Source organism: Chenopodium album, chromosome 25 (assembly GCF_948465745.1).
Source record: "Chenopodium album chromosome 25, dcCheAlbu1.1, whole genome shotgun sequence".
NCBI classification, from domain to species: Eukaryota; Viridiplantae; Streptophyta; class Magnoliopsida; order Caryophyllales; family Amaranthaceae; genus Chenopodium; species Chenopodium album.
Window position 1 is genome coordinate 28,973,135 of NC_137858.1, and position 16,525 is coordinate 28,989,659.

The 16,525-nt window shown below is 38.0% G+C and overlaps 1 protein-coding gene across 1 annotated transcript; it reads left to right on the forward strand.

Moving 5' to 3' along the window:
• The first annotated feature begins 7,783 nt into the window (after nt 1-7,783).
• Nucleotides 7,784-10,991, forward strand: LOC145614442 (putative xyloglucan glycosyltransferase 12). The gene is made up of 5 exons (XM_081669500.1): nt 7,784-8,548; nt 8,657-8,965; nt 9,164-9,454; nt 9,648-9,761; nt 9,864-10,991. The coding sequence occupies exons 1-5, from the start codon at nt 7,799-7,801 to the stop codon at nt 10,485-10,487; spliced, it is 2,088 nt and encodes a 695-aa protein (XP_081525626.1). The 5' UTR covers nt 7,784-7,798; the 3' UTR covers nt 10,488-10,991.
• Nucleotides 10,992-16,525: the final 5,534 nt, after the last annotated feature.

A 16,525-nucleotide genomic window follows, 5' to 3' on the forward strand; every position in this document is an offset into this window, starting at 1 on the left:
TTCAATAGCATCAGATGAGGCACAATGACTGCCTTGGTTGCAGTTAGAGTAGGGCGACCGAGTATGACATTATAGCCAGTAAGCTCTTTAACCACTAGGAAGCGAACAACCGTGTCCCTTCTTGCCCCTTTTTGCCCTAGTCAGACAAGCAAATCAATTTGTCCTGGGTGTATGACCGTCTCGCCAAACCCAACAAGTGGGTGGGAGACATCCTTTAAAGCATCTTCCGGGAACTTCAGATTTTTCAAACAGTCCAGGCTGATGATGTCGGACAAACTGCCTGTATCAATCAGTATCCGTTTGACCTTCAGGTTGGCTATCTTCAAAATGAATACCAAAGGGTCATTATGCAAGGCCTTGACTTCTCCTCGGTCGGCCTTACTCACTATTACCTGTGGGGAAAGGCTCCACCTTAATCCCTTTGTCTTGCATTACTTTTCCTAAATTCCATGCGTCTTGCTTGATTCCTTTCATGGTAGGGCCGCCTGCGGCAAAGCCGCCTTATATGACCGCCACAAAACCATAATCTGTACTGTTTCCATCATCTTTTTCCTTTTCATTCTGTTTTTTCTTCTCAGACTTGTTGTATGTCCGAGTGTATGTGAACTTGGACTTCATGACGTACTAATTGAGCATGTCCTTCTCAGCTTACTTGTCTAGAAACCTTTTTAAATTGTTGCACTCATTTGTATCGTGCCCCACATCCTTGTGGTAGTGGCAATACTTGTTCTTGTTTCTGTACTAGACCAAGCCTCTCAACGGCGTGGGGTTCTCAAATTCAAACTTATCCTTGATCTCCATCAAAATCGAATAACAATCCTTGTTAAACTCGTAGTAGGGTTCGTATGTCTTAGGCTTCTTTGACTTGGTCTCTAGGCAGTCAGATACCCAGACTTCCTTTCTTTTGTTCTTTCCTTCTTTCTTTTTCCCAGTCGAGTCTTGTTGAGAAGGTTGTTTCTTCTCAGCCCCCTTGGCCGGTACTTTAGCTTTTCTGAGTGAACAGAAGTCTCCCGCCTCAATATAGGCCTCGGCTTCCCGCAGAACGCTTGCGTATGTCCGAACCTTTTTCCGGACCAAGTCAAATTTGAAACCATTATGCCTTAATCCCCGAAGAAATTCTGAATAGGCCATTTCTTCCGGCAGATTATGAATTTGGGCTTTTTCTTGATTAAATCTCTGGACGTACGAACGCAAACCTTCATTCTTCCCTTGAACAATCGTAGCCAAATTAAGGCTGGTCTTCCTGCACGGAATGTTGTAAGAAAAATTACCGACAAACGGCATGCTTAAAGTAGTGAAGTAGTTGATGTATCTGGCCGACAGGCTGTTGAACCAGTCCTGCGCCACTCCCTTAAGGGTGTCTGGGAAGCACCTGCACCAGGTGGCATCATCCACACATTGTAAGTACATAAGATTACGATACGAGGTGACGTGCTCTTCCTGGTTGCCCGTACCGTCAAAGGCACCCACAAGCACGCTTTTCACCTTCGCAGGCTAGGAGAACTGAGGATCTCTTGAGAAAACGAAGGCGGCTTGTCTTCAAGGGTTAACAAGCGCATCTTCCAATCTATGGGCTGTGGTTGAGCAGAAGGTCCGGCTAGGTAAGCAGCCTAGTCGAATGGTTGGTCGTACTGCCCATACTATCCAAAGACAGGAGGGTTAGGCGGTGATCGAGAATCGAAGCTAGGTAGTTAGGGCTAACCCCTACCCAAGGTCAAATAAAATTTATAAACACTTAACCTACCCTATACTAGTATATGGTAAGTCAAGGGTCGAACCCAAAGGAATGGTGGGCTATTATCTATTGCCTATAGTCAAGCTACTCCGAAGTCTAATGATAGGGTGTGAACTCTATACTAGGACATACACAACTAATAAGCGAGATGAAATCAAATGTTGGTGCTAGGGTTCGGGATCCACATGTAGTCATAACGAATTCAATCAATTGGGAAGTCAATTGACTAAGTCAAGCAATGTGAAGGAAGATCAATTTTGCAACTAATAGAGCATATCAAGCTATTCTTCTAGAGGTCTAACTAGCGTCAACTACGATAAACTCTAGCTAGGAAACATCACAAGACACCTCAATCGTGTAAATGCAAGCCACAAATCAATTGTCTGTATCAATGCAAACTTTGAATGCAATCTAGTGTGAATAACTAGGGTGATCAAGCCTAAATCAAGCACACACATGCACAAAATTGATTAACCAATTTAATCACATCATCAACTCAATCAATTTTCACAAATTAACTTAAATCCATTACTCATACATGCTTCACCATTACCCTAGCAATCAAACTACTCACAATCCATTAAGAACATCAAAATCAAAGCTAATCTAACCAACATATTCATATTCATCAATTAAAATCAAACTAAGTCAATTAAACAATTAACAAATGTGAACAATCAACAAAACAATTGAAATTAAACTAAAGATTGAATTAAAGTGAAAAGAATTCTTACAAACTTGATCAAAATCAAACCAAATGTAGCAATCTTCAATCATCAATCATCAAACCCAAAGTTTCTCTCTCTAAAAATCTAAGAACAAGAGTTTCTCTCTCTAACCAAAAATTCAATCTAAACTAATTTTAATTCTATTCTAATCCTTCTCTCTCTAAAAATAGAAGAAAAAGCTATATATAATAAAACTAACTAGAGATAAGTTAGTTAGATCATCCAAAAGAAACCCCGGAAGGCGCGGTCGCATCAAGGGAGAAGAGCGGTTGCGGGAAAAAGGGTACGGAGCAGGGGCCTAGGGAGGCGCGCCCGCACCCGCACCAGGCGCGCCCGCGCCACCCTAGTGCGCGGCCGCACCTAGCGACAGGGCACCCCTCCCTTGTTCATCCTAGCTCATCCTCGTGCGCTCGTCTTGGTGATGATGATGAACACTAAGGTAGGCAGTCTTGAAATGGTAATTTTGGTGGGTTCATCTCAAAGATGATGCCCCCACCGCTTGCGTGCACCGATCCCAAATACTTGCCCCTTGCATTCCTTTAAACTTGAGCTCCAAAAGATGAACACGAGGCATCCAATTTGATGAAAATAATGAGAGGAGGGCTCGGGAATCCTTGGAACACGATCATAACCTAAAAATACACGGAAACAAACAAATAAAAGAGAAAAAGACCAAATAAACAAAGAAATACACAATAAAAGAAAACTAACTAGGGAACAAACTAAAGAAATAAATGACAAAACTAAGGAAAACTAGAGAAAAAGAGCTATAAAATGGTATGAATTTCATCCTGAAAGAGGCTAAATGAGTGCCAAAAATGACACTCATCAGGCGGCAGAAAAGCATTAAAATTCTAAGGAGCTTGATATTGAAATGGTTGAATTGGAATGACTGGGACTGGAGTTTGAGTCCGATGAGCTTGAATTCTACTGGTCCTGGCCGTGCTGGTATGCTTGGAGGAGATATGGTTTGAGAAATCATCCGGCATAGTCGGTGTAGAGGTCGTGTCCGAATATGCTATTCGTTCACGCTGTTTATGCCGAATGTACTCTCTAGCATCATCCCTCCAATGCCGAGACGACTCAATAATCTCTTTCTGAGATCGTCTGGCCTAAACCCCAGCCGCCTACAGGTTGTCGAGGAGCCGAGACACATTTGCCCTTGGCACCCTCGGTGAACGCTCATGCCGGCGGTACGGGTATTTCCAGCGTCTTCGGCATTAGTCGCCTTGCTCTGAGTTTTCTTTTATTGGTCCTCTCCTTCTCTCTTAGGCGGTTGCCTAGAAGAAGACGGCCTCTTACTCTCCATCTCTTTTCGGAGCTTGTTCAAAGTGAGCTTGAGTGAACCAGCAGTGACTGGAGGATCCTCGGCCTCATGGAATGAAGCGGTCAGAGGATCACTAGAATGAATTGTTGTGACTATATCTTCAATATGGCCGTCCTAGCCGGGGCCAGGGGCGGCGCCTGGTGTCTGACCATCTATTGCCATTACGGACGAGTATCCCCATAGACGGCGCCAAATATTTCGGGGTTTTTTGGAATCCCTTAGGATATTGGTCACGCTCTGCCGGCAATGAGACTCGGACACATGCAAAAACACGAATCTTCAGTGGTCGGAGATCCGCCTCCGACGATCAAGTTAGTGATCGAAAAATGGAATAAATGTAGAGAGATAAAGTAGAGAGGAGTTGGAGCTTTTAGTGCTCTTTTTAATATTATGTCACCATCCACCCCTCCAATCATAAATGATTGGGGTATTTATAGGGGTGGGGATTTGTGCCCCTTAGGGTAAGTGACCTAGGAATTAGTGCTCTGATTGGCTGCACAATCAGGAAAGGGCACGTGTCCTAATGAGGTGCCGTTTTTGCGGCATTCTAGGACATTGGGCCTTCTGATGTAACGAGGACTTTTGTCATTCTCTTTATTTCAGGTGCTCTCTTGTTCTTCATACGTGTCATCTTCCTACAGTGACATGTGTCGCCTGTCGATTGGGTAACATGTCACCATGGGATTGGACCACGTACTTAGGGTATTTTTTACCCTAAACAACGATTATATCAGGTTGGGTGCAGGTTCGAGTTTAGGTCATCAAGTATTGGATCAAATTGGTTGTCGATTAACATCAGGTAAGGTCTAGGACAGGTTATATGTCACTAGTTTCACCCTATTATTTTGGTAGAAGTCAGGTTAGGTCATTGCCGGTTCAAGACGGGTTCTCGGGTCGAGTCAGTTTTTGACAGCTCTACACCAACCCCACTACCTCCATATTTTATTACTTTTTCAATTTCTCCTAAAACTTTGCACATTGAGATATAGAGCAAGTAAGTAAAATCGGATGAAGTATATCATATGATTTGGTCTAAACAAACTAATTCGTCAATCCTATGAATTTTTATTTGTCCCATTTTAACAAAAAACACGAGATTTTAATCAAATAAAACAATATACAATTAAAAATGTATAATCAAACTAAATTTTTCATGGAAATTTTGACTTTTGCTACCTGTCAAACAGGTCGAATTCAATTTTACTACCCATCAAAACTTTTATTTTATTTTACTACCTAACATATGTCCTTTTTTTAAATTTTGCTACCACTGAACGGAATCCGTTAATAATTCCGTTACCACCTTCATTACCACCTTCCGGCCACCACTCCCTCCTTTGTCACCGTACAAGCCTCCTTGTCAGCCACCAAATTTTTTTTTTTCCCTAAAATCAACCACTCAAGAAACCAACCTTGCCCTCTCCCGTTAGCCACCCAGCTCCCTCCCCCCGACCGGCGACCGACGAACCCATCCCACCCTTTTTCCCCCACAAACGCAACCCAGCCTCCTCCCTTTTCCCCTGCTGCCCCAACCCTAGCCACCACACCGAAACAACAATCAAATATCCGAATCGCCGCAACCACCACCACTCTTCTGCAACACTTTGCTCCAAACCCTAACGAATCGACCCGCCTTAACCTTTTCGGCCACCCTAACCCCTAAACCACCACACCGAAACTTTTTTCGGCAAACTTAAATTGATTTCTAGACGAGGTTCGATGGCTCTGCGATTTGCTCTGATTTCGGGAATTGATGTGGGTGGCAGCGATTGGTGGTTTGAGTATTGGTGGTTGGGAATTGATTTTGTGCGGGTTGAGTGAGGAGGTGGCTGCAGGGGTTGCGATTGTGGGCTGGTATTTGGAGTGGAGTTGCGCGTGGTGGGTGATTTGGTTGCGAGAACGGGGAAAGGGAAGGGGGGTGGGTTCGGTTGGCAGCGTAGGGGTGGGGGAAAGGGAGGGGGTGGGTTCGCGCCGGCGCCAGCCGAATCTCTGGGCACCGACCGCCGGCAGGGGGGAGGGAAGGGGTGGCAGTTGAGGGGAGGGGTGGCAGGGGTGGGTGGTTTATTTTTTTTTTATTTTTAATTTATAATTATTTAAAAAAAAAAAAAAACTTAACGGATCCGTTAAGTGGTAGCAAAATTTAAAAAAAGGGTAGTAAAATAAAATAAAAGTTTTGATGGGTAGCAAAAGTGAATTCGACCTGTTTGACAGGTAACAAAAGTCAAAATTTCCATTTTTTATTTTTTTGGCGTCTTATAAACTACTCCCTCCGTTTTAATATGATAGTCCCATATGGAATCAATTACAAAAAATAAGAAAAGAAAAATATTTGGAATCTAACATTAAAGTCAAATACAATTCATAAATAGTTTTGCCTTATTTAAAATTTTTTGATTTTTTTTAGGAAACCATCAACCATAATTGCATAATTCAAGGGAATAATTTTTATACTTAGAGTCATGTCATCAATGCACAATAAATTAATTTAAACAATCAGAATTTAATATGTATAAAATAGGAAATAAAAACTAAGTTAAAAGTGAAATACATTCAATATGGGTAGATCTTTTTGAAACGCCTAAAATAATATATGGGACTAACAAACTGAAATGGAGGGAGTAATAAATAAGGCCAACAAATATTAAATACTACAGTACATATTATTTTCTACATGGGCACTACCAACCAAATTAATTAATATGTTTATGTTCTGTTAGTATATCACACGTTCCTTATGAAATATGAAACATATCCCTTATTTACAAATTCCTTATTTTCTGTCCCTTATTCACCGTGTCAATCTAATCTAAAACCTTACTTTGTTTTAATAATTATCAAAAATTAAAATTATTTATCCTTTTTTTAATTTTTTTACCATATCTTGGTAAAAAAAAAGACATCAAACAAAATCCTTACCATTCAAATCCATTAGTTACGGAGTTATTACTACAGATGTTAAAAACCAAAAAATAATTTATTTTACAACCTTTTTTGAGCTATTGATTCCCAGATACTTTTCCAGATTTTGCCCCAATTCTCTAAAAAGGAAGGGGCCAAAATTCCTAATTCTCCATATCTGGGCAATCAATTTCATTTCATTTCCTTCAAATCACACACAACTGTAAAAAAATTAATTACCCCATTTTTATTATTAAATTATTCTTTTTTCTGGGTTTTGGGGGTTTGATTTAAGTTTTAAACTTTTAAAATTTTAAATCATTCCCAGATGTCATTCAGCTAGGTAATTTCAAGGGCACTTTCTTTGTTTTATTTCCTCTTAAAAAAATTATTTTTAAATAAAAGTTGGTTGTTCTTATTAGTAGGTGGAAAAGGTTTGATTGAATTGATTATTTTATTTATGATTTTGTCGGAACACTCCGGCTTCTCTGTTTTCCATCCATCGTTTTCATCCTTTCGTGGGAGTTGTCCTATTTTTTTAAAAAACCAAAAAATAAAATCCTGATTTCGACTTAATTTCGGCGATTAACATTCAAATAAATCATGCTTTTGGTTAACCGATCATGTACATGTATCGCCCGAGCCTAAAACTAGTTTGAATAAAAATAGCTCGAAAAAGAAAGTGTTGGATTGTCATAAAAGAAGAAAAAAAAAAATTGATTGTAAAGAGAAGAGGGGGAAGAGAGTACTTGGAATCAAAGACGTGTTGAGCTGTCTGTTACTACCTTACCACCACCATACCTGTCTATCACTTTCCCTACGCCGCTCTCTCTCTCTCTCCTCTCTTCGTCATCTCTTTGCTATATTTCTCTGCCAAAATCCATCTCTCTTCAAATGCCAAATTTATTCTTTGTCTTTTAATTATCTCCCAAATTTCCTCATCTTCCAAATCTTATTTTTTTTGTCCCATTTTTGTTGTTCATTTCCCCCTGAAATCGTTACAATGCCTTTGATGTTGTAGCATAAACATTACTACTACATTATCTATTGTATTTGTGTAAGTTAATTCGAACCGAACTCAAGGACAACGAGAGTGAAGAGAACAACAAGATGGTACCATGGTGGGGCGGAGGAGCAAAGGACAGCCAAAAACTACACAGAGGAACACCAGTTGTAATCAAAATGGAGAACCCAAATTGGTCGATCTCAGAGATCGAAACCCCATCTTCTGATGAAGACGATTTCATGCCTAAGAAATCCAGAAAATTTCGTGGAAAAAATGCTAAACAACTCACCTGGGTTCTACTCCTTAAAGCCCACCGTGCTGCTGGTTGTCTCTCGTCCCTCGCTTCCGCTGTCGGCCGTCGAGTCAAGTCTGGCCGCACCGACTCCACCGACTCACTTCGGACCGAGAACTCCGCTGTTCGCTCTCGTCTTCATACCTTCATTCGGGTTTTCTTAGCTATGTCAATGATCCTTCTTTGTGTTGAGGTTGCTGCTTATTTCAAGGGCTGGCATTTGGCGGATTCCGCACTGTATTTTGATCACATTGTTATGAATGGAAATGCCATTTTCGGGTTCGGCTTTCGGGGGTTCTTCGGATGGATGTATAATAAGTGGGTTTTGATTAGGGTTGGGTACCTTGCTCCACCTCTTCAATGGCTTACAAACTTCTGCATTGTTCTGTTTCTCATCCAATCTTTGGATAGACTTGTGTTATGTTTAGGATGTTTTTGGATCCGCTTTCGGAAGATCAAACCTGTCCCTAAAATTGATTCAATCATGGATGTGGAGGGCGGCGAGGCCGGTGGGTACTTCCCCATGGTTCTTGTTCAGATCCCCATGTGCAATGAGAAAGAGGTATAACTTGTAAATTTGATAATTAACCCTGCTAATTGAACTTATCTTTGATTTTGTTCAGTGTTTGATTAGTGTATGTTGTGTTTTGTTGTTTGGTTGAGTTATTAGGTTTATCAGCAATCTATTGGTGCAGTGTGTAATTTAGATTGGCCGAAGTCGAAGATGTTAATTCAAGTTCTAGATGATTCGGATGATCCTACAGCTCAAATGTTGATTAGGGAGGAGGTTAATAAGTGGGAATCGGAGGGTGCTAATATCGTATACCGGCACCGGGTGATTCGAGATGGGTATAAAGCGGGCAATCTTAAGTCAGCTATGAATTGCAGCTCGGTTAAGGATTACGAATTTGTTGCCATTTTTGATGCTGATTTTCAACCTACTCCTGATTTCCTTAAGCGGACTGTCATCCATTTTAAGGTAACTATTCGTTTTGTATTGGTTTATATATCACTATTATTGTTAATTTGACTCCGAATTACCATTAGTTAGGTGTATAGATGAATGTATGATGAACAAAAGTAGTTGTGTTCTGTTATTATTGGTTTGAATTACGGAATATGAGAGATCAAATTTTGTGTAGAGGGTTAATGTGGGTGTTTGAATGAAATGGGACAGGATAATGAAGAAGTGGGGTTAGTGCAAGCAAGGTGGTCATTTGTGAACAAGGATGAGAATTTACTAACAAGGTTGCAAAACATAAACTTGACATTCCACTTTGAGGTGGAGCAGCAAGTGAATGGGAACTTTATCAACTTCTTCGGCTTTAATGGAACTGCCGGTGTGTGGAGAATTAAGGCGCTTGAGGAATCAGGTGGATGGTTGGAGAGAACGACAGTAGAGGACATGGACATTGCGGTTCGTGCTCATCTTCAAGGCTGGAAGTTTGTCTTCCTCAATGATGTTGAGGTATTCCCTATCCTGCCTTTTATTTCCTGTCCCTTTCTTACCAGTTGTAATCCCATCTGTTTTTCTTTAATTATCTTTGTGTCTCTTTTACTTGATTCATTTGTTAGTTGTGCTATAAAGACCAAGTCTTTTATGATTATTAACTTTATTAATTACTAAATGTATTTTGTTCCCTGGAATATAATATTTGTAGTGCCAATGTGAATTACCGGAATCTTACGAAGCTTATAGAAAACAGCAACATAGATGGCACTCAGGGCCAATGCAGTTATTCCGTCTTTGTTTGCCTGACATTATCCACTCAAAGGTAACTTGAAGAAGAAAAAATTGGGTTTCATTTGATTTGTATGAATTTGGAACATTAGTAGAATGAATTTGAATTGAAATTTATCCAATGATTGATTTGCAGATGTGCTTTTGGAAAAAGGCGAATATGATTTTCCTCTTTTTCCTCTTGAGGAAGTTGATTTTGCCCTTCTACTCTTTCACTCTTTTCTGTATAATCCTCCCAATGACCATGTTCATCCCTGAGGCAGAGCTCCCTGCTTGGGTTGTGTGCTACATTCCAGCCACCATGTCCTTTCTCAACATCCTTCCCGCCCCAAAATCCTTCCCATTTATTGTCCCGTATCTTTTATTTGAGAATACTATGTCGATCACAAAGTTCAATGCCATGATCTCTGGTTTGTTTCAATTGGGTAGTGCATATGAGTGGGTTGTCACCAAAAAGTCAGGCCGTTCATCAGAAGGTGATCTTGTCTCCTTAGGTGAGAAAGAGCAAATCCTTGAAAGGGGCTCTTCAGAACCTACCATGGCAGCAATGAAAGAGGAACTACTAAAGCAAGAGCAGAAAAAGAAGAAAAAGAAGCACAATAGGATTTACATGAAGGAATTGTCCCTTGCGTTCCTGCTATTAACTGCTTCAGCTCGGAGTCTGCTCTCAGCTCAGGGCATCCACTTCTACTTCTTACTCTTTCAAGGGGTTTCGTTCTTGCTGGTTGGTCTCGATTTGATTGGTGAACAGGTTGATTGATCAAAGTTGGACATATACAGTTTAGGATTTTGTAGGGGATACAATGAACAGTATTAGTGCAACATAAATCAATGGGGGCAGAAGTGATACTACAGGTACAAAACCTTCAAGGCTGGAAGAAAAGAGAAACCAGAGCATATAGCAGGTCGTGATTGTAGGAGATCCAAGAGGGATGAGAGTGAGGCTTCTTTTTAATTCCCCCCGCCCTCAGGTTTCCGGGGCTTGTTCGCCCTATTGATGCAAGAGGTATGCAGGAGGGGTTTCAGTGATGATGCATGAATTCGTTATGGAACAAAGAATTCTAAAGTGCCCTTTCATATGGTAGAAAATTTGCCCATTTTTTAATTAACTTTGTAATTTATTGCCTTTCTCATTCCTTTTTGTTCTTTGAGGGCCTATTCTTTTGTAAGAAAAAATTGGTGGCTCTAGTTTACATGAATGCACAATATTACAGTTGCGAAGGTGCAACAGCTCAAAATCATCATATTTGTCCTTTTACAACTACCTTCATCCATTCTAACAATATTTTTTTTTTTTTTTTTTTTTTTTTTTTTTTTGAGGGAATTCTAACAATATTCTTTATTTCATCTTTTACTACCTCAGTCGCATGGTTTCCCTTATGCTCACATATATTGGGGTGATTGCGTGTTACTCAGATGTAGGTAAAATTGCTCACAAAGTCATTACCATCAGATTAATCGACGACCTGATAAAATTGACCCATACCTAATTACTCAGACCCCATATATTCAGAAAAAATAATTTGTAACCTTTATGAAGGAGATTTAGTTTGGCTTACATGAAGCTTCTACTTGGTAGAACTTGAAAGTAACTACTTGAGTATTTTATTTCGATGTATTACAGCTGTAAGATACAGTAGAATTTAAACTAGAACCTTCAATCTATCATTTTTCAGAGCAACTCACATGCGTAGTGAGAATGAGTCCATTATTTCTGGCGTGACTGGCGATTCCCTTAACTAATAGTCCAAATTGGGAGCTTATATGGAATTGTATACCCGTGGTTTTTGTCATCAAAATATGTCCAGAACCCAATCTTGTTGGGTTGGTTTGTCCGGTCAATTTTTAACCTAATCTTCCAGCTATTTTCCAGTTATCTTGTTAGTTGCATCCCATTTGATAGTTTTACATATTCGGGTTCGATTGGTATTTGAAAGCTAGACAATGGCCCTGTTTGGCAATTGGCTATTGGCTGTTGGCTGTCGGCTGTTTTAGTTGGTTGGTTTGACTGGCTGTTTAGATTGGCTTTTGAGTTGGCTGTTTGACTAGAGTTGTAGTGTTTGGTAAATTGGCTGTTGGGTGCTAGCTGTTGTTAAACTATATTAACACTAATGAACTAATATATTACTTTAATATTAATTAAAATAATAAATTATTGGTAATTATAATTGTAAATTAATTATTAATTATTTACAATAAGGTTACAATATTTTAATAATAATTAATTATAATTTAAATTAATTAATTATTGGTTAGAAATTACTAATAATTGTATATTACTCCATTTTAATACTAATTATTAAAAACTAATTATTCAATGATAATAATTAATTATTAATTATTAAATATTAATTATTAAAAACTAATTATTAAATACTAATAATTTATGTTTCAAAAAAATATTAATTATTAATTATTAATTACTAATTATTAATTACTAATTATTAATTAGTAATTAGTAATTAGTAATTAGTAATTACTAATTACTAATTATTAATTACTAATTACTAATTATTAATTATTAATTATTAATTATTAATTATTAATTATTAATTATTATTTATTAATTATTAATTATCAATTATCAATTATCAATTATTAATTATCAATTATCAATTATTAATTATTAATTATGTCAACAAGCCAAAAGCCATATGCCAAAAGCTGCTCCAACTAGCTTTTGGCTTTTAGCTTAAAAGCCAGCTTTTCAGCTAGTTAAAAAAGCCACTAACCAAACATGTTTTTTGGCTGTTTGACCAACTTGAAGAAACCAAAAGCCAAAAGCCAACTGAAAAGCTGGTTTCCAAACACCCCCAATGTCAAAAGTGTTAGTTGGGTCGGGTTTGGGTTCAAGAATTTTAAATTTGTGTCATTCTAGATATGTTAATTTTCGGGTTTGGTCAAGTAATACGCTATTACTTAGTTGAATATCTTAGCTTTAGGTCAATCCTAGGTCAATAAATTTTGATACGATTTTCTATTTTAATTATTTTATGTGAAATACTTTCCTTGTTCTTTTTTAATTGTAACAAATAGACTTTTATGCTTGTTTATGCACATTTTAGACCATTAATGGAGTCCACTTACATAAGATTTTACATATGTTGGATATATGTGCAAATATACCAACAAGATTTTAGATAATACTTAGTTTATTGGTATTATTGAACCTATTAATGGTATTATTAAGTACTCTAATGAAACAGATGATAGTACAAATAAACATATACGAGTACATGGTACATATGGAGTATTGATGTCTTCTCTAATAGTACTAACAACTTTCCATGGTACTAAATATGTTTATAATGGTACCACAATAAATACCATTAGAATTTCTTAGTTTCTCCGTGCATAACCACGTGATTTCTTCAAGTCAACTTTATTTTTAAAGTGATATGTAAAAATGCAACACTACCTTGGTATATATTTACCCGAATTGCTCACAGTAGAATAGTCATTCAAGTCACTAAATTAAATCAAACTATAGTACAAATTAAATGAAATTATTAAGATAAGTTCTTAGGCTAGGTCAAAAACTTGTTGGATTGGGTTTTACCCTATGTGAGTATGTAATCCGTGTCTGGGATTGATTATATGAATGAGGTTCCAAGGATTTTTTTTCCCCCTCAAAGTTATTATTTACATTTGGGACCCGGGTTAGGATTGAGTCAAAATTTGACAAGTCCAAGATGAAATGATCAAACATTGTTTAGACTTTAGAGTCAATTGACGGGTAAATTGATGCAGCTAGAATTGGACTTCGGTTAAAGCCATAGTTATAGGAATGTAAGAGTCTTGTAGGATTGAGAGTGAGCTTCCCTCTCGATTCCAGGAGATTCTGAAATCGTTTCTCACCCCCCGTCCTTGTGGCTCTCTAAACACCAAAAAAGTGTCTTGTAGGAACTTCCATAAATTGAAGTACTAGAAAGTCGACATTAGTTAAATTTGAATTTATTATATTGAGAGGGTACTAAAGAAGAGCAAAAAGCGAAGTGGTATGAATCTAAAAGCAATGCAAAACCATAAATTATGGTGAAGAATGTAATGACTGAATATGCCATCTTATTATGCTATATGCTTCATAAGTTGCTGAATATTATTATGGTCAAGTCAAAAAAAAAAAAAAAAAAATGTGTCTTTATAGTTTGGATGGATTTGTGTTAGCAATAATAAGAGTAAGAGTTTTAAAATCTTGTGAAGTTGAGAAACTAGGGAAAATGACAAAAGCACCGGCAGTTGACTGAAAAAGTCATACGGTGCACCTATTGTATTTGATGGACCACCATGAAATTGTATCTATCAAATAATCAGACGTGTTACGTGTTGCAATATCTTCTTACTTTGATGTGAGCAAAACAATTTCTAATTGTGTACTACCTATATGTTCAATTATAGCATCTGGAGAATAGAAGCAGTCTATACCCGAAGCTCACCATGTAAAGCCAAAACCGGCCCAAAATTAAAGGAAGACTATAATAATAATGAGTAAACGATTTCTATTACAAGTATTTTGTTTAGGGGTGTTTGTTCGATTTTTTTCGGATTTAGGTTAAATTCAATCCAATTCTAAATATAATTTAGTTTTTATTTTTATAATTCAATTCGATATGATCCGAATTACTCTCTCAATTTAATCCGAATTAAAATTCTGTTATTTGAATCTAATCTAAATATACCAATTAAAATACGTTAATTTTAGCGTCTAATACAATAATAAAAATTAATATGTAATAGAAATAACATCATTTGTCCAAGCCGTAATAGTAATACAAGTCTTGAAAATAGTGATGATTAAATTAAATTGTTCAACATCAAGTCAATATTAATTAATATTAAGCTAGTTCCTACGTTCACTAGCACGCCTGGCTAGCCAATGGGCTGGCAGGGGCGAAGCCAGGAATTGAAATATGGAGGGCCGAGGTTTATTAAGTAACAAAATATTGTATATCCCGATGGTATTAATTTGCGATATTATAAATTAGATTTGACTATATTTTATTAAGCAACATAAATTATTTCATCAAAATAATCAACATTACAACCTATAAAGTCTTGCCTTATTGCTTCAATCGAAGGATTTGTGTACGATATAAGAATATAGGGTTCATTTCCTCCTATGTCCTCCCGTTTATATTTTGTACGTATTGCTCTTGTGGTTCATTTGCTCAAAAATCAATAAAATAAATATATTTTTTTTGGTAAGAAATCAATAAAATATATATAGAAATAAAGAATAATTTTTGTAAAAAAAAGTTATGCAATTTACTAATTTAGTAAATTAGAATATAGAAAAAAATAATAAAAGAAAGTTTGAAATCAAAACAATTGATAAACAAATAAAACGTAAGATTGAAGGGATAAAAGAAATAAAGAGTAAAAATAATAGTATTAGTCATTTCAAGTGGGGAAAAAAAAATTTCCTTTAAAAAAGTGAGAAAAAAGGGATTGCCGTTAAAAAAAAAAGAATAATTTAAAAAAAAACATAAAAGTGACACCCACAAGAATCGAACACCAAACCAACATTTGATAAAGCTTACATATTCCACTCTAACCACTAAGCTATACACTAGAAAGTTACATATAAGTCCACCTTTATTGTATATATCTATGGGGGCCAGCCTTCAAAATATAAAGGCCGCCTATTGGGCCACGGGGGGCCGAGCCTCCACCAGCCCCCCCATGGCTCCGCCCTTGTGGGATGGGCTAACCCAATCCCGAGGCACTTTAGAGATCCTGCAAACGGGGAGACCCTCGAGAAGACAACGAATATCAGCCAATAACAATAAGCATGAGACCTCTATTGGACGATCATGTTGAAGAGACGAAACCATATTAGCGTTATCTGTATAAATCAAAAGACGATTATAACCCTCTATGGATAGTTGCCTGAAGGCCCCAAACACAAGCCTAAAGTGTTGGTTTCGGAAAGTCCGACTTCCCGCGGAATACAAAACCCGACCCCAAAACCCTCTCCCAATTAATATAACTAATGCATAATTAACAAGACAATTAACAAAGAGAGAGATTCACTATTTTACCCCTTGTAGCGTGCTTCGCTCCTTAGAGAGCTCTTACTTCAAAAGCTACGAGTTTCGCAATTGCGAGAACCTCCCACAAAGTCTACCCGCAAACACGACCCTTCTAGCCCTTACCCGAATCTTAGCCGGGATAGACCAAAATAAGACTACTCGAGTTTTATATGACCAAAAGTATTCAACCATATGGATGATCCTTTCAAGCTCAACTCAAGTGAAGTTTTCAAATCCCAAAGCTTGGTATTTATAGAGAAATTCTCATGAACATTCCTCTCTCCCATCAATGTGGGAGAGTTGGTAAAGTCCCCTTTTTCCATTTTTAACTTAAATAAAAAATCAAAAGAAAAAGACAATGCAATCAAGAATCAACAAGTAGAAAACCAAGAGAGAGATAGTAGGTGAGGACCACAAGGGAAGGGGAACGTTTCCTTCCTCCCCAAGCTTTCCACAAATCGCCCCTCACGTCTCTCTCGGACCCAATCAGCTATCGCCAGCTGACACGCCTAGCCTTGGGCTCCAAGGCTGCCTTGCTGGCGCTTGGCCCCTTGGATGGGCCTACCGGCTGGTCTCTAGCATGCGCGGCCCAGCAAGCATGCCTCGCTTGCTAGCGGGCTGTTGTTGGGCGCTGCTTGCTTGCCGCGACAACAATGCGTGCTGGCCATGCACTAGCATGCACATGCGCGTAGCAAGCCACACACGCAATGTGGGCTGCTGCTGCTTGTATACGGCTGGTGCTGCTAGCATTGCTAGCAAGCCCACA

Coding starts and splice junctions, on each gene's coding strand:
- LOC145614442 (XM_081669500.1), top strand. CDS start 7,799: ATGGTACCATGGTGGGGCGGAGGAGCAAAGGACAGCCAAAAACTACAC. Junction 8,549..8,656: donor CCATGTGCAATGAGAAAGAG/GTATAACTTGTA, acceptor TTGAGTTATTAG/GTTTATCAGCAATCTATTGG. Junction 9,455..9,647: donor TCTTCCTCAATGATGTTGAG/GTATTCCCTATC, acceptor TAATATTTGTAG/TGCCAATGTGAATTACCGGA.